The following is a 27538-nucleotide window of genomic DNA, read 5'->3' on the forward strand; positions in this document are numbered from 1 at the left end:
TAAAGGCGATCAAACACTTTATTTATACACATAGCTTATACAATATATATCTCCCTCTACTCAGGGCCCAAATACCGGTGGTAGTGGCCATTTTGTGAGCGTCCCATGAAGGGTTGAACTCCCCTCAGAGCTCGTTCACAGACCAAACGTACTTATGGCATGGGAACATTCCCATTGGCTCAGATTCTTGTCTGTAACAGCCCCTCCCCCCATTAGCATTTGGAATGTTCCATTTACCCAAAATATATGGGGGTGGGGGAGGGGAAGTCCAGCTCGTACTCGAACGTATTAAATACTATTTTTAGATTTAGCAACATTATTATCCAGGCTTCGGCCTGCCTAGGTTTGACGAAGGAGACTCTGGCGTAAATATTAATTTTATTCTCACCCGTCAAAGTATCCCTCATGATCAATGGCTCAGGATCACCACGGCAACTCGGATGCTTGCCGCGACAATCCCGTCCCTTTTTTTATTTTATTTTTTTATAGAGGGCGTTCTAGCACCCAGATAATTAATTCCATAGTTTAATAAAGGTTTCTCAAACCATAATACTTTTATATCATACTCTATATATATTACGTAATTTCCATAAACAGCTATACATTGTTTTCTATTTGTTTTTGGTTTCAAATTTTTTTTTAAATTGACCTAAAACAGATCCAGACGTCTGACACAAGACACTTAGTGTTACCGTACCCTTTGCGCATGGGAGGCGGCCATTTTGGTGGCTGGATCAAGCATCAAGCCCCAAGGCCTTGCCCGGGACATCACGACAAATGAGAAAGCACCTCAGCCTCCATTTCCTGGTTATCCTACGAAGAGTCATCCAGGCCACAAAATGGCTGCCTCCACCTCGTGCAAGCGGCGGATACAGTTCATATCCCAGTAAAAGTACCAGAAATAAAATGGTTATTAGCCGAAGCGGAGGTTATATTGTAAAAGGCCAGTTTTGGTAAAACAAATGCACTTTAAATTCCATTTCCGGGTCATCTACGACTCCCCTCATCCACCGGCACTGTGAGGCCAGCAGCCGCCGTGTAGTTTTGGCACAATTATGTCTATGACTACCTTTCTTAGGTTTATTTCGTACCTCTGGGCCCTGATGTGTCGACATGACACAGACGTCAGTGGCCGACTGAACTATGGCTATACCCTACGCTAAATCCTGCTTGAGCGTTCACACATAATATCTGCCCCGTCACCAACACACACGTACACACACATACACATACACATACACGCGCATAGCGAAGGCCGCCATTTTTGCACCGGCAAAACCCACATTCCTCAAAAGACAGTCAATCAATTCTCTAGTTGCCGTCGGCCAACAAAATGGCCGCCTCTGCCAAGCGTACACAGCAAAGTCAGAGTAATCCGACCGAAACATACTACACTGCGGAGCACCAAAATGCTACATATAAACAATAGCTTTACCTCAAATGACCAAGCTACTATGGATTCTGCATCTTTTCTCCCCATTGCTACGGTGACCAGCCAGAGTTAGGCTTAGAGGCCTACATTGTCAGATGCTGAAAGAAGGAATTATCCCATTCTATGGGGAATAAAGGCACTTTTTAAACAATAAAAAGACCAGTCCTGTGACTTTAGGGTCAATTTTCGGATGCAGGGCTTGCAGAAAGTGCAAATGGTGAAATATCACGCGGACCCCAGATTGCAGTGGTGTCCTCTTATCCCCTCAGACGTTTGGAGGAGATTCGGGGTCCTCTCAGACGTTTGGAGGAGATTCGGGGTCCTCTGCGGCAGGCGCCTCAGGACTCTGGGAAAGAGGAGAGAAGAAAATACCGTTAGGAACATCGGAATGATTAAGTAACCGCGCCGATATTCTTGTTTTGCAGTATTTCTTTCAGGCGCGGTTATGCACCGTTGCATTGTGTTGCGCCAATCCCACTTCACAGGAATAAAGCAGGGGGACCACAAGTGCCAGCATGCCTGGAAGGACACAAGGTTGCTCGTAGCAACTGTCAAGGGAGTGAGGAGAGCAGAATCTATTATCATGCAGATTTGCATTGTGGGATTATATTAATACATTAGCATTACGCCGGTGGGGGGGGGGGTTGTCGATGCTAAAGTTTTGGGAAGTACAAACGTGTTTAGATGCCCCTATAGGGGGTAGCTCTTATGTCAGACACAGCAGGAGGCCCCCTTGAACAGCTGTCCCAACTTTTCTCCCCCCTTCTTCAGACTGCATCCCATCTGCTACCACCATAAATAACACGGACAGATGAAAGGAGCAGGGTGACCTCAGGATATTCTGGGGGTTGCGACAAGCCATGAAGGACAGAATGTTACAGCTCAGGGGTTCTTGTCCACATTTTGCCGCTGAATGACAAGTGATGGGTGAAACGTAACCCCCCTTACGTCTTCCCCTTGCCCCTGATGTCCCAGGATGTCCCTAGTATGTAAGCTCTTGGGGCATCTGGATTGTAGGGATTCCACAAGTAGTGTTCTGTGAGACAAGAGCGCAGTCTGCAATTTCAGGTGGAGCTCTATATGTTTCTCCCAAGATGGCCGCCAAGCATCACCAATCGCACTGTGTGTCAGGGTGGGAAATGATGTCATGTACATGTACAGGTCCACTCGACAGGACGGATAGGTCACAGTGGGAAGGCAAATAACCCGGCTGTTCGGCCCCAAGAGCTGAACATCTGCATTTTGACAATGTGTCATTAAAGCTGGTCTTGAATGTTGCCCCAGACACTTACATTGCCCCAGGGGAAATATAAGAAGGATCCCATTTATGCTCCATTCTGCCAGCATCATACAGACTGATGAGCATGATTTGCCACAAGGCGGCGCTGTTACATTACTCTTGCTTGCACCCCAATATAGAATACCCCCAATTACAGCCATAACATAAAGCGGTCCAGAGGGGACATCCTGCGTGACACTGGACTACGGCTAACAATAAGGCCTGATTCAGACACGATCGCTCAAGCAAATATTTAACGATGCACACAGTATTTGATCCCACATGTGCACACACTACTATCCCGCCACGTATCTACATCACCGCTAACTGCGCCAAGCACCGTCATTATAATGTAATCCTGCCACACCACAGAGATGGAGATACATGGCAAGGGTTAAATCTGCCCCATGCAGTCACATGACCCTATGTCGCACACATATACTGTAGATACAGGTACTGTATAATGCAGTGGTTCCCAACCCTGGTCCTCAAGTACCCCCAACAGTGCATGTTTTCCAGATCACCCAGCAGGTGCACTCATTATTTAGACACATTATAAAAGATCCACAGTTGTAGCTAATTATGTCACTGATTCTGTGTGGAGACCTGCAAAACATTTACTGTTGGGGGTACTTGAGGACCAGGGTTGGGAACCACTGGTATAATGTATGCACAGTGATAGTACACCTCCACCCCACCCCTTATCCCCAGCATAATACCCCTCAGTACCATCCCCAACACCCCTAGCATTATATGCCCAGGACAGGTGGAGAGACGGCCTCACCCACATCCCCATAATGACCAGCCAAGTCCCTGAACAGAGCATTCCCTTGCCTGATATAAAGGAGTAGTTACATACAGGTCTATAACCCAGCCCTGTCTCTCTGACAGCACCCGGTGTAGCGATAGTACAGGAATAGTAGTGTGACAGCTCCGGGTGTAGTGATAGTACAGTAATAGCAGTGTGACAGCTCCGGGTGTAGTGATAGTACAGGAATAGCGGTGTGACAGCTATGGGTGTAGTGATCATACAGGAATAGTAGTGTGACAGCTACGGGTGTAGCGATAGTACAGGAATAGTAGTGTGACAGCTCCGGGTGTAGCGATAGTACAGGAATAGTAGTGTGACAGCTCCGGGTGTAGCGATAGTACAGGAATAGCAGTGTGACAGCACCCGGTGTAGCGATAGTACAGGAATAGTAGACTGACAGCTCCGGGTGTAGTGATAGTACAGGAATAGCAGTGTGACAGCTCCGGGTGTAGCGATAGTACAGGAATAGTAGTGTGACAGCTCCGGGTGTAGCGATAGTACAGGAATAATAGTGTGACAGCACCCGGGGTAGCGATAGTACAGGAATATCAGTGTGACAGCTCTGGATGTAGCGATAGTACAGGAACAGTAGTGTGACAGCTCTGGGTGTAGCGATAGTACAGGAATAGTAGTGTGACAGCTCCGGGTGTGCGATAGTACAGGAATAGTAGTGTGACAGCTTTAGGTGTAGCGATAGTACTGCAATAGTAGTGTGACAGCTTTAGGTGTAGCGATAGTACAGGAATAGTAGTGTGACAGCTCCGGGTGTAGCGATAGTACTTAAATAGTAGTGTGACAGCTCTAGGTGTAGCGATAGTACAGGAATAGCAGTGTGACAGCTCTGGATGTAGCGATAGTACAAGAATAGTAGTGTGACAGCTCCGGGTGTAGCGATAGTACAGGAACAATAGTGTGACAGCTCCGGGTGTAGCGATAGTACAAGAATAGTAGTGTGACAGCTCTAGGTGTAGCGATAGTATAGGAATACAGTGTGACAGCTCCGGGTGTAGTGATAGTACAGGAATAGTAGTGTGACAGCACCAGGTGTAGCGATAGTACAGGAATAGTAGTGTGACCGCTCCGGGTGTAGCGATAGTACAGGAATAGTAGTGTGACAGCTCCGGGTGTAGCGATAGTACAGGAATTGTAGTGTGACAGCTCCAGGTGTAGCGATAGTACTGCAATAGTAGTGTGACAGCTCCGGGTGTAGCGATAGTACAGGAATAGCAGTGTGACAGCTCTGGATGTAGCGATAGTACAGGAATAGTAGTGTGACAGCTCTAGGTGTAGCGATAGTACAGGAATAGTAGTGTGACAGCTCTAGGTGTAGCGATAGTACAGGAATAGCAGTGTGACAGCTCTAGGTGTAGCGATAGTATAGGAATACAGTGTGACAGCTCCGGGTGTAGTGATAGTGCAGGAAAAGTAGTGTGACAGCTCTAGGTGTAGCGATAGTATAGGAATACAGTGTGACAGCTCCGGGTGTAGTGATAGTGCAGGAAAAGTAGTGTGACAGCTCCGGGTGTAGTGATAGTACAGGAATAGTAGTGTGACAGCACCAGGTGTAGCGAAAGTACAGTAATAGTAGTGTGACAGCTCTAGGTGTAGCGATAGTATAGGAATACAGTGTGACAGCTCCGGGTGTAGTGATAGTGCAGGAAAAGTAGTGTGACAGCTCTAGGTGTAGCGATAGTATAGGAATACAGTGTGACCGCTCCGGGTGTAGTGATAGTACAGGAATAGTAGTGTGACAGCACCAGGTGTAGCGATAGTACAGGAATAGTAGTGTGACCGCTCCGGGTGTAGCGATAGTACAGGAATAGTAGTGTGACAGCTCCGGGTGTAGTGATAGTGCAGGAAAAGTAGTGTGACAGCTCCGGGTGTAGTGATAGTACAGGAATAGTAGTGTGACAGCACCAGGTGTAGCGATAGTACAGGAACAGTAGTGTGACAGCTCTAGGTGTAGCGATAGTACAGGAACAATAGTGTGACAGCTCCGGGTGTAGCGATAGTACAGGAATAGTAGTGTGACAGCTCTAGGTGTAGCGATAGTATAGGAATACAGTGTGACAGCTCCGGGTGTAGTGATATTGCAGGAAAAGTAGTGTGACAGCTCTAGGTGTAGCGATAGTATAGGAATACAGTGTGACCGCTCCGGGTGTAGTGATAGTACAGGAATAGTAGTGTGACAGCACCAGGTGTAGCGATAGTACAGGAATAGTAGTGTGACCGCTCCGGGTGTAGCGATAGTACAGGAATAGTAGTGTGACAGCTCCGGGTGTAGCGATAGTACAGGAATAGTAGTGTGACAGCTCCGGGTGTAGCGATAGTACAGGAATAGTAGTGTGACAGCTCCGGGTGTAGCAATAGTACAGGAATAGTAGTGTGACAGCTCTAGGTGTAGCAATAGTACTGCAATAGTAGTGTGACAGCTCCGGGTGTAGCGATAGTACAGGAATAGCAGTGTGACAGCTCTGGATGTAGCGATAGTACAGGAACAGTAGTGTGACAGCTCCGGGTGTAGCGATAGTACAGGAATAGTAGTGTGACAGCTCCGGGTGTAGCGATAGTACAGGAATAGCAGTGTGACAGCTCCAGGTGTAGCGATAGCACAGGAATAGTAGTGTGACAGCTCTGGATGTAGCGATAGTACAGGAACAACTCGGAGACAGTGTGGGCAGAGATAACCGACAATAATAAGAAACCAAAAAACAAATTTATAATAGGGGTATGCTATAGACCACCAAATATAAATGAAAGGGAAGAGTCTCTTCTTTTAAACCAAATCAAACAAGCATCAAATCAGGGTCAGGTATTAATTATGGGGGATTTTAATTTACCCGACATTGATTGGGAAAACGAAACAGGTAAATCAGCAAGAAGCAATGGGTTCTTAAGCTTACTTAAAGACCAGTTTATTACACAAACGGTAGAAACTCCAACTCGTGATGAGGCGCTCTTGGACTTAGTATTAACAAATAACACAGACTTAGTTTCAAACACAAAAGTAATTGAACAATTAGGGAATAGTGATCACAATATGGTTTCACTGGAAATCAACTTCAGTAAATTACATCAAAAAGGATCTGCAAAAATACTAAACTTCAGAAAAGCGAACTTTGAATTATTCAGGGAAGCCCTTACAGGAATTGGGTGGGAAACAGTTATGGAGGGAAAAAATGCAGAGGAAATGTGGGATACTCTAAAAAAGGTGCTTGATTCACTAACTATTGAATACATTCCTAAAGTAACTAAAGGTAAATTCAACAAAAAAAAGCCACCATGGTTGGACAAAGAAGTAAGGTCAGCTATCAACAATAAAACCAGAGCCTTTAAATTCTATAAAAATAACTTGAATGAGGAGGCGTTCGCAAAATACAAAGAATCAAACAAAACTTGTAAAGGGGTAATCAAAGCAGCTAAAATATTATATGAAGAGTGCATAGCCACTGAAAGCAAAACCAACCCAAAGAAGTTTTTTAAATACATAAATAGTAAACGTTTAATTAAGGAAAACATAGGCCCACTAACTGATACTAGTGGAAAAAGTGTTACTGAGGACAAGGGAAAAGCAAAACTGTTAAATGAGTTCTTCTCATCAGTATTTACTAAGGGAGAGCAGACTGTGGAACGAACATTTACCACAAACGGGACAAATAAGCCAGATCTCATTGTGGATTTCACGCCGAAGGAAATAATACTGAGGCTAAGCAAACTCAAAACAAATAAGTCACCAGGGCCAGATGGGATCCATCCGAGGGTATTAATGGAATTAAGGGATGAACTAGCTACCCCCCTACATTATATCTTTAGCAAGTCACTATCGTCAGGTATAGTACCAAAAGATTGGAGAATAGCAGAGGTAGTGCCAATATTCAAAAAAGGAAAAAAGGAAGATCCCGCTAATTACAGACCCGTTAGTTTAACATCAATTGTGGGTAAACTATTTGAAGGATTTTTAAGGGATGGTATCCAGGAATATTTAGATCATCACCGTCTACTCAGTACTAACCAACATGGGTTCGTGAAAAATCGTTCATGCCAAACTAATCTACTAGGGTTCTATGAAGAGGTTAGCAAAAACCTCGATAATGGAAATGCTGTAGATGTGATTTTCCTAGATTTCGCTAAAGCATTTGATACTGTCCCACACAAGAGATTGATTAATAAAATGGAGAACCTAGGATTGGGTGAAAATATCTGCAGATGGGTAGGGAATTGGCTATGTAATAGAGAACAAAGAGTGGTTGTGAATGGTGCCGTATCAGATATGATACCGGTACTAAGTGGAGTGCCCCAGGGTTCGGTTTTGGGGCCCATTTTGTTTAACATTTTTAGTAACGATATTGGGATAGGGTTACTCAGCAATGTATCCATCTTTGCGGACGATACAAAACTTAGCAAAGTCATCAAATCACCAGAAGATGTCACCATGCTTCAAAATGATCTTGCAATTCTAGATGAGTGGGCAAAAAAATGGAAGATGAGGTTTAATGTAGATAAATGTAAGGTTATGCACCTTGGGAGACACAACCAGTGTGCAAGTTACAACCTTAGCGGAGAGGAACTGGGTAATTCCATACTTGAAAAGGATCTAGGAGTCCAAATAGACAGCAATCTAGGATGTAGTGCCCATTGTAATGTAGCTACAAAAAAGGCCAACAAAATTCTGGCATGTATTAAGAGGGGAATGGAAACTAGGGACTCAAGGGTAATTGTGCCACTGTATAAAGCATTGGTGAGACCTCACCTAGAGTACGGAGTACAGTTCTGGGCCCCACACTATAAAAAGGACATCATAGAATTAGAAAAAGTCCAAAGGCGTGCAACAAAGCTTATTAGGGGAATGGAGAATTTAAGCTACGGGGAGAGATTAAGCAATTTGAGACTATTTACATTAGAAAAGAGACGTTTAAGAGGAACATGCTCAACATGTACAAGTATATCAAGGGCCAATATAAGGAACTGTCACACACCCTATTTTCTACTAGAAAGGAATCTAGGACGCGAGGGCATGAGTATAGATTAGAAGAAAAAAGATTTCATTCAGCTAGTAGAAAGAATTTCTTTACGGTCAGAACAGTCAAACTCTGGAACTCTCTTCCCAGAGAGGTGGTTATGGCTGGCTCATTAAATGCGTTCAAGGCAAAGTTAGACAAACATTTACTGGAGAAAAACATCCATGGGTACAAATAAGAAATATAATTTGTCTGTAAAATACCAGAACCTACCAAATCAGCAATGGATATCTATACCAGGTTGAACTAGATGGACGCAAGTCTTTTTTCAGCCTTACCTACTATGTAACTATGTAACAATAGTGTGACAGCTCCGGGTGTAGCGATAGTACAGGAATAGTAGTGTGACAGCTCTAGGTGTAGCGATAGTACAGGAATAGTAGTGTGACAGCTCTAGTCGTAGCGATAGTACAGGAATAGTAGTGTGACAGCTCTAGGTGTAGCGATAGTATAGGAATACAGTGTGACAGCTCTGGGTGTAGTGATAGCGCAGGAAAAGTAGTGTGACAGCTCCGAGTGTAGTGATAGTACAGGAATAGTAGTGTGACAGCACCAGGTGTAGTGATAATTCAGGAATAGAAGTGTAAGAGGACAGGATCTAATTCCTGTACTAACACTACACCCGGTGCTGTCAACTGCCATTCCTGTACTATCATTACACCTCCATCCTGACCTCTCCCCCTGCTATTCCTGTACTAACACTACACCAGATGCTGTCACCCTGTACTATCACCACAAACCCATCCTGTCCTCTACCTCAACTATTCCTGTATACCACTAAATCTCCACCCAGTGCTGTCTCACTACTATTCCTATACTATTACAACATCTGGTGCTGTCACACTTCTATTCCTGTACTATCACTACACCTCCATCCTGTCCTGTATCTCTCTGCTATTCCTGTACTGACCTCACACACACAGCTCTGTCACTACACCTCCCTCCTGTATCTCTACTATTCCTGTACTGACCTCACACACACAGCTCTGTCACTACACCTCAATCCTGTCCTGTATCTCTACTATTCCTCTACTGACCCCCCCCCCCCCACACACACACACACAGCTCTGTCACTACACCTCCATCCTGTCCTGTATCTCTCTACTATTCCTGTACTGACCACACACACACAGCTCTGTCACTACACCTCCATCCTGTCCTGTATCTCTCTACTATTCCTGTACTGTCTCCACACACACACAGCTCTGTCACTACACCTCCATCCTGTCCTGTATCTCTACTATTCCTGTACTGTCTCCACACACACAGCTCTGTCACTACACCTCCATCCTGTCCTGTATCTCTCTACTATTCCTGTACTGACCTCACACACAGCTCTGTCACTACACCTCTATCCTGTCCTGTATCTCTCTGCTATTCCTGTACTTACCTCACACACACAGCTCTGTCACTACACCTCCATCCTGTCCTGTATCTCTACTATTCCTGTACTGTACACACACACACACACACATCTCTGTCACTACACCTCCATCCTGTCCTGTATCTCTCTACTATTCCTGTACTGACCCCACACACACAGCTCTGTCACTACACCTCCCTCCTGTATCTCTACTATTCCTGTACTGTCCCCACACCTCTATCCTGTCCTGTATCTCTACTATTCCTCTACTGACCCCCCCCCCCCCCACACACACACAGCTCTGTCACTACACCTTCATCCTGTCCTGTATCTCTCTACTTTACCTGTACTGTCTCCACACACACAGCTCTGTCACTACACCTCCATCCTGTCCTGTACCTCCCTACTCCTCCATCCTGAATCTCTCTGCTATTCCTGCGTGCACCCTGACATACCTGTTCCGTCTCTGCTGCCCCTCCTGAGCTCTCCAGACATCTGGAAGTCAATACTGGCATAGGTGTTAATGCTGGGACTGGCACCCACGCTCCCAGTCCTCATTGGCTGCGTCACAGTGTTCCCCACCAGTGTGGTGATGGGGGGTGTAGCTCCTATATCTTTAGCAAGATCCAAATCTATGTAATTTAGACCGGACTCTGCTACTGGAACTCGGGTTCCGTTACAGGAGCTGATTGGATTGGAGAGATGATCAGAGTAGTGTCTCATTCTGCCCGGAAGGTCGCTTCTAGTGAGCTTTGCACGGTCCGCCCCTTTCACCAGACTACAGCCAGTCACGGCAGCAAGAAGACCCCTCAGTTCCATGTCCTCAGGAGAAGCCTTTCCTATCACTGTCTTCTCCACATGACTGAACGTATTTTCTGGCAAGGGCTCAGCTGGCATCTTGGCACCGGCAGACAACAGACTTTCTGCAGGTGTTATGGGCCGAAACATCTTATCTGGTGCAACAATGGGCCAAAAATAATCATCATCATCTTCTGAGGACTTCAGAGACTTCTCTATGGCTGGTAACGGCCATTGCACCATCTCAGTAGCTGTCCTACACTTTGGTTCCACTAGTGGCAAGTGGCCAAACACACTCTCTGTAATGATGGCTTTTGAGGTCTTCTCAACTATATGTCCAGCTGGCATTTTTACGTGAGAACCCAAAGTCTCTGGTTCAAAACTCATCTTGGTGTAGTCTCCGTTAGAAACCGGATGGTTCTGTGTATCCATGGGTATATATTCTGCTTGGGGAACGTCCGCTTTCTTTCTGGTTGTCTTTTCCTGTTTGGCCCTGAAGTGGATGCTCACATACTCCCCCGGACTAGGAGGCCTGCGGTAGTTTCCAGGCAACGTGTTCGCCCTCCATGCATCCATAGAAACGCTGAGGGGCCTGCGATACCTTCCACTGCTGGCGTCTTCCAGGCTGTCAGAGGATGAGGAACAAGAGTTATGAGAAGGATGGGCTGGGTCAATTTTGTAAGAACGGGGAAGTGAGCGGTAGGAGGCTGGGATCCTTGTGGTGCCATAAATGGATGACAGAGAATTGTCTGGCGGCGGCGGGGTGCTAGAAGCAGAGCGGCTCAAGGGCCACATGTTCATGTAATCCGAAGCCTGACTGTCTGCACTGCCCACAGACACCTCACCGGATAGTGGCCAACTTGTCCTTTCCGCATCTGGGGAGTAGCTTCCAATTGGTGACATCATGACGTAGCTGGCCATTTCAATAGGTGCCGGAGGGGAGATGCTGTTAGGAGTCATGGGCATGTAGTCTTGAGAAGACCGGCTGCCTGGCAGCATGGGCATGTAGCCGGCTTCTTGGCGTTGCTCGGATTTCCCCATCATTGCATAATTATCTCCCTGTTCTAATTTTACTGCTTTTCGGTCTTCCTCCTCATGAGGTCCAACGAATGCAGATACAAGATCTAGTGACTGAGGTCTTCTACCAACATGTCCCATGGAGATGTAATTGGTTTCCCCGGATATAGGAGATGGCGGAAGAAAGTTCGGAGGCTCAAAAAGGCAAGGACTTGAGCCGTACTCATCTGAAGAGGCGGAGCCATAGTCAACAGAGGGCTGGTTGGCTTCCACGCGTAGACGCTTTTCTTCACCCTCTTCAGGAGAACGTGGACTGTGGTCCCTGGGTAGGGAGTGAGGTTTGGGAGCTGGTGAGCTGTCCATCGTAACCTCAGTTCTGGAGCGCCGAGACAAGCCAACTTGGCTGGGGGGTGGTGGGTTCGGCATATGACGTCTAGATGGGACAGTGATGGGTGTAGAGGAAAGTGACTGGCTCTTAGTCCGCGGGCGAAATTCCTCACTTAGAGACTTCATGGCTTCCAGAATGGTCTCGTGCATGTTTTGGGCAACAACAGAATCTTCAACCTAGGACAAAATGTAAACATTTAATCAAGGGCAAGGATGTAATGGACCAAGCCAAAGTGTAGAGCAGAAGGGAAATGGCAGCTGACCGGCAAGTCCGGTACAGTTACTAGAGGTGGCCAAGCCTGTATGAACTGCACCCATACTTCTCTGCACCTTACCTGCATCCACAGCTCTCCGGGGCCCGTTACTGCAGACCGTCCCACCTCCACAAAAAAATAGTTGTCCGAATGGCCACAGCGCCGGACGTTCATGAGTTGGAGGGTAACAGATGGGGTGTCGGAGCGAAGGCGCAGGAGGCTCATGGTACGCTCGGTCAGACAAAGCCGGTACACCCCAGACAGATTGCGGGTTTGTCCCAAACCCCGAGGACGCAGGCTCACTTGCCAGACCTCGCGGAAGGCTGGGCCGGGCCAGGTGGCATCGTCAGTGGAAGAGGACAGGGAACGTGCTGTGAAGCAGAAGAGGAAATAAGTTCATTATACGTGTAAGTATGAATCTTCCCACATACTGACACAAATGTCCTGAGGGCACTTTTGTAATGAGAGTTCTAACCTCTTCCCCCTCCAAGGGATGATACCTGGCCAAAATCCTTCAAATTCTCAAAACCATCCAGAATCGTTTTCCCCGACTCGCTCTCCGAGAGGCCTGACTGGCCAAAACCCTTCTCCAGACCTCCTGCCCAAAGTCTCCCCCTACACTTCCCTCCGACCTTCTAACACTCTGACCAAAAACCCTTCACCTTCTCCAAGGTTCTTGACCCTGCCCATATCTCTTCCCTTTTCAAGGGTCAAGCACAGCCCCTAGGGACCTGCCTGATTGTCTCCTAACCATGGTATCTTCTACAACTAATATAAGAAGATCACATTTATCACTTCTCCTACAGAACATCGCTCCACTAGGTCTACCCAGAGTATCTCATGCGCAGGAAATCCATGAATGTGAAGTTCATCAGCTGTCCACCCAACTTCATCATGGACGCCCGACCTTGCCAATCCTCCAGAAACTACCTTCCATCTGCAGCTGCCCTTCATTATGCAGCATCAAATCTGCAAGCAACCAACATGGCGTCTGGCATGGGAAAATGTACCACTGCCATGGCGAGACAGGGGTTAAACAAAGCAAACTGTAGGACATTGAGGAGGGGGGTTAAGGTGTGACGTTCTGCAGGAAAAACAAGACAGATGACGCCAGAATTACCATGGAAACGCACCTTTGCTGCAAGCAGGTTCAGTTACTGTGGCAACTGGAAGTCAGGCTTTTGGGCCTAGCAAAAAAAGTGTCAGCTTTTCAGGAGAGGGATGCAGAAATGGAAGTACATGTAAGAAACAGTATATCTCTGTAGACACACGCACACGCCACGTTCCTGACACGGGACAGACGGGTGAGAGGACTGCCGAGAATGTGTAATGTGTGCACAGTCCCAGCGATGGAGAGAGGGGTGGGGCGGAATGGAAATATGAATAACCTATTACCCACATAATGTAACCCTGCATTATCTATATGTATACTTTTACCAAAGGCGGCCACGCAGGACACGTATCACTGTGACCACAGGCACCACCTGCTGGCTAGGGAGGGAAATTACACCTACTCTGCAACTACTGGATGCTCCAAAAAGGTGTGTGCAGACACAGCCCAGTACAGACACTTCTACACCATGCCATATACACACAGCCCAGTACATACAGTACTGCACCATGCCATATATACACAGCCCAGTACATACAGTACTGCACCATGCCATATACACACACAGCCCAGTACATACACTGCTACACCATGCCTATATATACACACACAGCCCAGTACAGACACTACTACACCATGCCATATATACACACAGCCCAGTACATACACTACTACACCATGCCATATATACACACAGCCCAGTACATACACTACTACACCATGCCATATACACACACAGCCCAGTACATACACTACTACACCATGCCATATATACACACACAGCCCAGTACATACACTACTACACCATGCCATATATACACACACAGCCCAGGACATACACTACTACACCCTGCCATATATACACACACAGCCAAGTACAGACACTTCTACACCATGCCATATATACACACACAGCCCAGTACATACACTTCTACACCATGCCATATATATACAAACAGCCCAGTACATACACTTCTACACCATGCCATATACACACAGCCCAGTACATACACTACTACACCATGCCATATATACACACAGCCCAGTACAGACACCACTACACCATGCCATATATACACACACAGCCCAGTACATACACTACTACACCATGCCATATATACACACAGCCCAGTACATACACTGCTACACCATGCCATATATACACACACAGCCCAGTACAGACACTACTACACCATGCCATATACACACACAGCCCAGTACATACACTACTACACCATGCCTTATATACACACACAGCCCAGTACATACACTACTACACCATGCCATATACACACACAGCCCAGTACATACACTACTACACCATGCCATATATACACACACAGCCCAGTACAGACACTACTACACCATGCCATATATATACACACAGCCCAGTACATACACTTCTACACCATGCCATATACACACGCAGCCCAGTACAGACTCTACTACACCATGCCATATATACACACACAGCCCAGTACAGACACTACTACACCATGCCATATATACACACAGCCCAGTACATACACTACTACACCATGCTATATATACACACACAGCCCAGTACAGACACTACTACACCATGCCACATATACACACAGCCCAGTACAGACACTACGACACCATGCCATATATACACACACAGCCCAGTACATACACTACTACACCCTGCCATATATACACACACAGCCCAGTACATACACTACTACACCATGCCATATATACACACACAGCCCAGTACAGACACTTCTACACCATGCCATATATACACACACAGCCCAGTACAGACACTACTACACCATGCTATATATACACACACAGCCCAGTACATACACTACTACACCATGCCATATATACACACACACAGCCCAGTACAGACACTACTACACCATGTCATATATACACACAGCCCGGTACAGACACCACTACACCATGCCATATATACACACACACAGCCCAGTACATACACTACTACACCATGTCATATATACACACAGCCCAGTACAGACATTTCTACACCATGCCATATACACACACAGCCCAGTACATACACTACTACACCATGCCATATATACACACAGCCCAGTACATACACTACTACACCATGCCATATATACACACATAGCCCAGTACAGACACTACTACACCATGCCATATATACACACAGCCCAGTACAGACACTACTACACCATGCCATATACACACACAGCCCAGTACAGACACTACTACACCCTGCCATATATACACACAGCCCAGTACATACACTACTACACCATGCCATATACACACACAGCCCAGTACAGACACTACTACACCCTGCCATATATACACACAGCCCAGTACATACACTACTACACCATGCCATATACACACACACAGCCCAGTACAGACACTACTACACCATGCCATATATACACACAGCCCAGTACAGACACTACTACACCATGCCATATATACACACAGCCCAGTACAGACACTACTACACCATGCCATTTACACATCCCAGTACATACACTACTACACCATGCCATATATACACACAGCCCAGTACATACACTACTACACCATGCCATATATACACACAGCCCTGTACATACACTACTACACCATGCCATATACACACACAGCCCACTACATACACTACTACACCATGCCATATATATACACACAGCCCAGTACAGACACTACTACACCATGCCATATATACACACACAGCCCAGTACAGACACTACTACACCATGCCATATACACACACAGCCCAGTACAGACACTACTACACCATGCCATATATACACACAGCCCAGTACAGACACTACTACACCATGCCATATATACACACACAGCCCAGTACAGACACTACTACACCATGCCATATACACACAGCCCAGTACATACACTACTACACCATGCCATATACACACACAGCCCAGTACAGACACTACTTCACCATGCCATATATACACACACAGCCCAGTACAGACACTACTACACCATGCCATATACACACAGCCAAGTACATACACTACTACACCATGCCATATACACATTTCAGTACATACACTACGATACCATGTCATATATACACACACAGCCCAGTACATACACTACTACACCATGCCATGTATACACACACAGCCCAGTACATACACTACTACACCATGCCATATATACATATATACACACACAGCCCAGTACATACACTACTACACCATGCCATATATACACACAGAGCCCAGTACATACACTACTACACCATGCCATATTTACACACAAAGCCCAGTACATACACTACTACACCATGCCATATATACACACAGCCCAGTACATACACTACTACACCATGCCATATATACACACAGCCCAGTACAGACACTACTACACCATGCCATATATACACACAGCCCAGTACAGACACTACTACACCATGCCATATACACACAGCCCAGTACAGACACTACTACACCATGCCATATATACACACACAGCCCAGTAAAGACACCACTACACAATGCCATATATACACACAGCCCAGTACATACACCACTACACCATGCCATATATACACACACAGCCCAGTACAGACACCACTACACCATGCCATATATACACACACAGCCCAGTACATACACTACTACACCATGCCATATATACACACAGCCCGGTACAGACACCACTACACCATGCCATATATACACACACACAGCCCTGTACATACACTACTACACCATGCCATATATACACACAGCCCAGTACAGAAACTACTACACCATGTCATATATACACACAGCCCAGTACAGACATTTCTACACCATGCCATATACACACACAGCCCAATACATACACTACTACACCATGCCATATATACACACAGCCCAGTACAGACACTACTACACCATGCCATATACACACATAGCCCAGTACAGACACTACTACACCATGCCATATACACACATAGCCCAGTACAGACACTACTACACCATGCCATATATACACACAGCCCAGTACAGACACTACTACACCATGCCATATATACACACACAGCCCAGTACAGACACTACTACACCATGCCATATACACACAGCCCAGTACATACACTACTACACCATGCCATATACACACACAGCCCAGTACAGACACTACTACACCCTGCCATAAATACACACAGCCCAGTACATACACTACTACACCATGCCATATACACACACACAGCCCAGTACAGACACTACTACACCATGCCATATATACACACAGCCCAGTACAGACACTACTACACCATGCCATATATACACACAGCCCAGTACAGACACTACTACACCATGCCATTTACACATCCCAGTACATACACTACTACACCATGCCATATATACACACAGCCCAGTACATACACTACTACACCATGCCATATATACACACAGCCCTGTACATACACTACTACACCATGCCATATATACACACACAGCCCAGTACATACACTACTACACCATGCCATATATATACACACAGCCCAGTACAGACACTACAACACCATGCCATATACACACACAGCCCAGTACAGACACTACTACACCATGCCATATATACACACAGCGCAGTACAGACACTACTACACCATGCCATATATACACACACAGCCCAGTACAGACACTACTACACCATGCCATATACACACAGCCCAGTACATACACTACTACACCATGCCATATACACACACAGCCCAGTACAGACACTACTACACCATGCCATATATACACACACAGCCCAGTACAGACACTACTACACCATGCCATATACACACAGCCCAGTACATACACTACTACACCATGCCATATACACATCCCAGTACATACACTACGATACCATGTCATATATACACACACAGCCCAGTACATACACTACTACACCATGCCATGTATACACACACAGACCAGTACATACACTACTACACCATGCCATATATACATATATACACACACAGCCCAGTACATACACTACTACACCATGCCATATATACACACAGAGCCCAGTACATACACTACTACACCATGCCATATTTACACACAAAGCCCAGTACATACACTACTACACCATGCCATATATACACACAGCCCAGTACATACACTACTACACCATGCCATATATACACACAGCCCAGTACAGACACTACTACACCATGCCATATATACACACAGCCCAGTACAGACACTACTACACCATGCCATATACACACACAGCCCAGTACATACACTACTACACCATGCCATATATACACACAGCCCAGTACATACACTACTACACCATGCCATATATATATTACACACAGCCCAGTACATACACTACTACACCATGCCATATATATACACACACAGCCTAGTACAGACACCACTACACCATGCCATATATATACACACAGCCCAGTACAGACACTACTTCACCCTGCCATATATACACACACAGCCCAGTACATACACTACTACACCATGCCATATATACACACAGCCCAGTACATACACTACTACACCATGTCATATATACACACACAGCCCAGTACAGATACTACTACACAATGCATTATATACACACAGCCCAGTATAGATACTACTACACCATGCCATATATATACACACACACACACACACACACACACACACAGCCCAGTACAACCACTACTACACCATGCCATATATACACACACAGCCCAGTACATACACTACCACACCCTGCCATATACACACACACACACACACACACACACACACACAGCCCAGTACAGACACTACTACACCATGCCATATACAGTACAGACACTACTACACCATGCCATATATACACACACAGCCCAGTACATACACTACTACACCATGCCATATATATACACACAGCCCAATATAGACACTACTACACCATGCCATATATACACACACAGCCCAGTACAGACACTACTACACCATGCCATATACACACACAGCCCAGTACAGACACTACTACACCATGCCATATATACACACAGCCCAGTACATACACTACTACACCATGCCATATATACACACACAGCCCAGTACAGACACTACTACACCATGCCATATACACACAGCCCAGTACATACACTACTACACCATGCCATATACACACACAGCCCAGTACATACACTACTACACCATGTCATATACACACAGCCCAGTACATACACTACTACACCATGCCATATATACACACACAGCCCAGTACATACACAACTACACCCTGCCATATATACACACAGCCCAGTACATACACTACTACACCATGCCATATATACACACACACAGCCCAGTACAGACACTACTACACCATGCCATATACACACACAGCCCAGTACAGACACTACCACACCCTGCCATATACACACACACACACACACACACACAGCCCAGTACAGACACTACTACACCATGCCATATACAGTACAGACACTACTACACCATGCCATATATACACACACAGCCCAGTACATACACTACTACACCATGCCATATACACACACAGCCCAGTACATACACTACTACACCATGTCATATACACACAGCCCAGTACAGACACTACTACACCATGCCATATACACACACAGCCCAGTACAGACACTACTACACCATGCCATATACACACACAGCCCAGTACAGACACTACTACACCATGCCATATATACACACACAGCCCAGTACAGACACTACTACACCATGCCATATACACACAGCCCAGTACATACACTACTACACCATGCCATATACACACAGCCCAGTACATACACTACGACACCATGTCATATATACACACAGCCCAGTACATACACTACTACACCATGCCATGTATACACACACAGCCCAGTACATACACTACTACACCATGCCATGTATATACACACAGCCCAGTACGGACACTACTACACCATGCCATATACACACACAGCCCAGTACAGACACTACCACACCCTGCCATATATACAGTACACACACACACACACACACACACACACACACCCCAGTACAGACACTACTACACCATGCCATATACAGTACAGACACTACTACACCATGCCATATATACACACACAGCCCAGTACATACACTACTACACCATGCCATATATACACACAGCCCAGTACATACACTACTACACCATGCCATATATACACAGCCCAGTACAGATACTACTACACCATGCCATATATACACACACAGTCCAGTACATACACTACCACACCATGCCATATACAGTACACACACACAGCCCAGTACATACACTACTACAGCATGCCATATATACACAGCCCAGTACAGACACTACTACACCATGTCATATACACACACAGCCCAGTACATACATTACTACACCATGCCATATATACACACAGCCCAGTACATACACTACTACACCATGCCATATATACACACAGCCCAGTACATACACTACTACACCATGCCATATATACACAGCCCAGTACAGATACTACTACACCATGCCATATATACACACACAGTCCAGTACATACACTACCACACCATGCCATATACAGTACACACACACACAGCCCAGTACATACACTACTACAGCATGCCATATATACACAGCCCAGTACAGACACTACTACACCATGCCATATATACACACACACAGCCCAGTACATACACTACTACACCATGCCATATATACACACACAGCCCAGTATGGACACTACTACACCATGCTATATATACACACACAGCCCAGTACATACACTACTACACCATGCCATATATACACACAGCCCAGTACAGACACTACTACACCATGCCATATATACACACACACAGCCCAGTACAGACACTACTACACCATGCCATATATACACACAGCCCAGTACAGACACTACTACACCATGCCATATATACACACACAGCCCAGTACATACACTACTACACCATGCCATATACACACACAGCCCAGTACATACACTACTACACCATGCCATATATACACACAGCCCAGTACACTACTACACCATGCCATAAATACACACACAGCCCAGTACAGACACTACTACACCATGCCATATACACACACAGCCCAGTACATACATTACTACACCATGCCATATATACACACAGCCCAGTACACTACTACACCATGCCATATATACACACAGCCCAGTACATACACTACTACACCATGCCATATATACACACACAGCCCAGTATAGACACTACTACACCATGCCATATATACACACACAGCCCAGTACAGACACTACTACACCATGCCATATATACACACACAGCCCAGTACAGACACTACTACACCATGCCATATACACACACAGCCCAGTACATAGACTACTACACCATGCCATATATACACACACAGCCCAGTACATACACTACTACACCATGCCATATATACACAGCCCAGTACATACACTACTACACCATGCCATATATACACACACAGCCCAGTACAGACACTACTACACCATGCCATATATACACAGCCCAGTACATACACTACTACACCATGCCATATATACACACACAGCCCAGTACAGACACTACTACACCATGCCATATATACACACAGCCCAGTACATACACTACTACACCATGCCATATACACACACAGCCCAGTACAGACACTACTACACCATGCCATATACACACACAGCCCAGTACAGACACTACTACACCATGCCATATATACACACACAGCCCAGTACAGACACTACTACACCATGCCATATACACACACAGCCCAGTCAGGGGTGTAACTATAGCACCGCAGCCCCCGCCACCACGGGGGGGCGCTGTGCATGTGGGGGCGCCGGGGGCTGCGGTGCTATAGTTAAACCCCCCTCAATCCCCCGCAGACTTACCTATCGCGCTGGTCCCGGCGGCTCCGTTCTTCTGCTGAGGACCACCACAAAATGGCCGCCCCCATATAGCACACAGTTCTCTGAAACTGTCTGCTGTATGGGGGCGGCCATTTTCTGGCCCAGTACAGACACTACTACACCATGCCATATACACACACACAGCCCAGTACAGACACTACTACACCATGCCATATACACACAGCCCAGTACAGACACTACTACACCATGCCATATACACACACACAGCCCAGTACAGACACTACTACACCATGCCATATACACACAGCCCAGTACAGACACTACTACACCATGCCATATACACACACACACAGACACTACTACACCATGCCATATACACACAGCCCAGTAGATACACTACGACACCATGTCATATATACAGACACAGCCCAGTACATACACTACTACACCATGCCATGTATACACACAGCCCAGTACAGACACTACTACACCATGCCATATATACACACACAGCCCAGTACAGACACTACTACACCATGCCATATATACACACACAGCCCAGTACATACACTACTACACCATGCCATATATACACACAGCCCAGTACACTACTACACCATGCCATATACACACACAGCCCAGTACATACACTACTACACCATGCCATATATACACACAGCCCAGTACACTACTACACCATGCCATATATACACACACAGCCCAGTACAGACACTACTACACCATGCCATATATACACACAGCCCAGTATAGACACTACTACACCATGCCATATATACACACACACAGCCCAGTACATACACTACTACACCATGATATATATACACACAGCACAGTACAGACACTACTACACCATGCCATATATACACAGAGCCCAGTACACTACTACACCATGCCATATACACACACACCCCGGTACATACTGTACACTACTACACCATGCCATATACACACACAGCCCAGTACAGACACTACTACACCATGCCATATATACACACAGCCCAGTACAGACACTACTACACCATGCCATATACACACACAGCCCAGTACACTACTACACCATGCCATATATACACACACAGCCCAGTACATACACTACTACACCATGCCATATACACACACAGCCCAGTACAGACACTACTACACCATGCCATATATACACACAGCCCAGTACATACACTACTACACCATGCCATATACACACACACAGCCTAGTACATACACTACTACACCATGCCATATATACACAAAGCCCAGTACACTACTACACCATGCCATATATACACACACAGCCCAGTACATACACTACTACACCATGCCATATATACACACAGCCCAGTACATACACTACTACACCATGCCATATACACACACACAGCCCAGTACATACACTACTACACCATGCCATACAGTATGTGCCTATGCACATCCTTGCTGGCGGGTCGCCAGAACGTACGCGCTGGCGACCCGCCAGCGAGGAGACTGAGACGCACGCGCGTCTCAGTCTCCGTCGCTAGCGTGGCGGAAACCCTGTCCGTCTCCGCCTCAGGGAGACGGACGGGGTTAGGGGGGGGTTAGGGGGGATGCGGGCAGGCGGCGGGGACCCCGGGTTACCGCCGGCAAGCCGGCGGGGACCCGGGGAAACGTTTGGAAGCGCCGTCGGAAGGGGGCGCGCGCGCCTCTCGTGCGCGCGCGTCCCCTTCTCACGATCGCCATGGCGCTGGCGGGGGATGGCGGCTGGCGACGCCAGCGCCATCCCCTGCAAAGATGGGAACAGACCCATCTGTATATACACAAAGCCCAGTACACTACTACACCATGCCATATATACACACACAGCCCTTTACATACACTACTACACCATGCCATATATACACACAGCCCAGTACATACACTACTACACCATGCCATATATACACACAGCCCAGTACATACACTACTACACCATGCCATATATACACACACAGCCCAGTACATACACTACTACACCATGCCATATATACACACAGCCCAGTACAGACACTACTACACCATGCCATATATACACACAGCCCAGTACAGACACTACTACACCATGCCATATATACACACACAGCCCAGTACATACACTACTACACCATGCCATATATACACACACAGCCCAGTACATACACTACTACACCATGCCATATACACACACAGCCCAGTACAGACACTACTACACCATGCCATATACACACACAGCCCAGTACAGACACTACTACACCATGCCATATATACACACAGCCCAGTACACAGTGAGCAGATAACATGTAGCAGGTGCCATGTGGTAGATGTCAGTAGGGGAGATAAGCTCTGTACACATACAGGAGTAAATAGACGTTCCCCATCGTGTGCAGCAGTTATTACCCTGTGACTGTAGCTCCAGGATGGCCTGATACCAGGCTTCCTGCTCCTCTTCTCCCTCCGCAGAGACGCAGAGACCCCCGTCACGCGTGTACATCACCAGCAGGTGCCTCTTCTTAGCATCCGCCCTCTTATTCACGCCAAACGCCTCCTCCAGCACCACCGCCCCGCGAGGACCCCCGGACCCCTCCGCCAGACGGAACTTCTTCTCGTTCTCGTAGTACTCCAGTCGTGCTGGGCCGCGGGGTCCGGGGGAGCGGAGGACGAAGTACCTCCTCCGCATAGATTTCTGCTTCCGCAGATATCCGGACTTCTTTACGTCGTCCATATCCGCGCGTGACCCTTTTCAGCCGTCCGCGTAGAGGACCAAGGCCACTTGCGCGTAAACAGGAGACCCCCAAATAGCTCTGGGATTGTTACCGTCCACCATCGAGCTCTGCGCTGGTTTGTCCCACTAGGAGAAACCTGCGCCAATGTTGCATTAAATAGGCAAAAGTGCTACATATGTATCATCAGTATCAAATTAGTCTTCCATAGACTGTAAACAACAAGTTAAAGGTCTTTAATTTCTCCGGGGAAACTTTTACATACATTGAGTAATCTCCAGCTAGGTCCCTTATCGCCCAGATTGTGTGCTTCAGGCCATGTGTTCACGCTGGCACAATCTCCTATTACTAAATGTTCTTTTGCCTCTTCGCAGCTGGGTAAATGCTTCTTATGTTCCAGTAGCACCAAACATGCCGTCTCGTCTCTCCTCCGGAATTCGAGTATTATGCTAAAGTGTCTGACCCCGTCATCTCCAAATGTCTCTCTTTTTTTTTTTATTTTTTTACCTTCCAAGGTTAAACCTCTCGGAAAACAGAAAAAAAAAAGTGCTAAGGTGGCGTTTTTTTCAGCCACACCAAAAAAAAAAAAACCCTGACTGCACCTTATCTGTGCAATTTACCTTGGAGCCGTTCACGGCAATAGGCACAGGGGTTAGGGCACCCTGGACCGTTGCGCCAACACACCCCTGAACCCAGAGTTCGTCAAGAAATTGGGACTATTTTATGCCCAGAAAAAAAAAAAAAATTAAAACGTGCCAAAAATACCAAACAAAAACTGCAATAGCTTCGTGCCCCGAGGGCGCACGTTAACCAGGTTGGATGTTGCTGCGAAAGAGATTGCGCAATGCCGGCGAGTGCGGTGAGATTCTGCTTAACAATGGGCACTGTCAACTCGGTCGGATCTTTTCCTTTTTTTCCAGTTGTATCCCAGGAAAAATCGCCCCCTGTGTAGCCTGAGGGACACGATCAATGTGGTCTTCCAGATCCGCCGGCGTTCCCACAGATGGTTTCAATTTACCAACTGGACGTCTTATTTTATCGTTTGCGGATTAAAACTCCCATAGGGGGATGGTGTCATATAAAATAAAACGGCATTTGCAATGCATTGAACTCCGTCTGACGGGCAGCAGAACTAAAAGGTAAAACGTGGATATTTTACGTGCAAATAATAATGCCCCCCCCTTATTGGCGGGGAATCCGGTAAGCCGTTACCGGCTGTGCGGTCTACGGTACAGGACCTACACAGGGAGACAGCATTCACGGTTATTTCCATAGACCCCTCTCGTGTCTCTGGGCACACAAACCGGACTCATAAAGTACTTGTAGATAGCGATGGACTTAGGTCATCTTTGGAAATACTGAAGGGAAAGAATAAAACGCTTTACACGGTGACTGGCAGCTTATGTGTGTGTGTGGGGGGGTCATCCACCTGAGGGAGAACAGAGAGGTTAGTATGGCATCAGGCACTGGGGACACAGAAATCCTGCATGCTAGGACAGTAGCGCCATGTGCAGGTACGCCGCCGCGCAAATCTGTATAGTATACGGCAATACTCTCCCGCTACAGGTATACGGCCCCTGTATTCGCAAACTACAATCGTACCTTAAGCACCGACAAAAATAAAAATAAAATCAATATATAATCTATATTCTAGACTGCAAAAAATATAAAAATGCAGCGAACGCAATAAAAAAAGCCACAAGGAAAACACAGAAAAGGAACAGAACATAAAATTTGCAGTCGCGATGGTCAGGGCTGGGAATATAAATATTGCACAGAATTTTGGCAGCAGGGAAAATGCAAAGTTTGCAATGTGTGACGGTGCCTAGCAGGGAGACGGCTGCAGCTGCAGCATACAGCGGACAGCTCAGCGTGCCCAGGCCTCTTCCCACTCACCTCCCAGACACCCACTGTGTGTGCACAACTCACCCCGGGGTGACCATGGTTCCGCAGGCAGCAGGGTCTGGAGGGCTCTGTGCTTACAGATGTTGCAATCACCCTGTCCTTTGCACTGGATCACCAGTCACTAGACTAGCTGCCATGTGCTCCCCCCCTACCCCCCCCTGCAGGTTGGCACACGAGCTGGCTGGGGGACCTTATTCTGGGGGAGGAAATACCTGGTTAGCACTGCATGCTGCTCCTGCTGTACAGACGGGCTGCTGGGGGCACAGTGCAGGGGGAGCAGCCCCCAGCCTCTATTGCAGCATTCTCAGGTGCCCGTCAGGGACATTGCATGTGTGTCTGGGGGGGGTGGGGGGGGGAGAGAGACAGAGGGGCTGGGTGCAGGGGGACAGACAGCAGCCAGAGAGACAGCAGCTTAACTAAACTTGTTTTCCACAATCTCCTCCCATGGTCAGACAGCTGCTGAGGGTCTGTACATGGTCCTAGAGGCAGCTGCTTCCACTGACATGGTGCTGAGGTCTCACGCCCTGTGTGTGGGGTGTACACCCTGCTAGTGCTGAGATCTCACATGCTGTATATG

At 46.7% G+C, this 27538-nt stretch overlaps 1 protein-coding gene across 3 annotated transcripts; it reads right to left on the reverse strand.

Annotated features, from left to right (window-relative positions):
- Positions 1 to 27324, reverse strand: LOC146076033 (insulin receptor substrate 1-like). 3 transcript variants are annotated; one of them, XM_083185803.1, is made up of 5 exons: positions 27174 to 27324; positions 24734 to 26485; positions 12441 to 12730; positions 10359 to 12282; positions 1 to 1778 (listed from the first exon to the last, which is right to left on the reverse strand). In XM_083185803.1, exons 2-5 carry the CDS (start codon positions 25056 to 25058, stop codon positions 1771 to 1773), a joined length of 2547 nt encoding a protein of 848 aa, XP_083041929.1. In that variant the 5' UTR covers positions 25059 to 26485; positions 27174 to 27324; the 3' UTR covers positions 1 to 1770. The 3 variants fall into 3 exon arrangements, with proteins under 3 accessions (XP_083041929.1, XP_083041930.1, XP_083041932.1); XM_083185804.1 differs by lacking the exon at positions 27174 to 27324 and adding an exon at positions 26986 to 27124; XM_083185806.1 differs by lacking the exons at positions 24734 to 26485; positions 27174 to 27324 and adding an exon at positions 13493 to 13820.
- Between the last annotated feature and the right edge of the window lie 214 nt (positions 27325 to 27538).

This window comes from Crinia signifera, chromosome 4 (genome assembly GCF_055691185.1).
Source record: "Crinia signifera chromosome 4, ASM5569118v1, whole genome shotgun sequence".
NCBI lineage: Eukaryota > Metazoa > Chordata > Amphibia > Anura > Myobatrachidae > Crinia > Crinia signifera.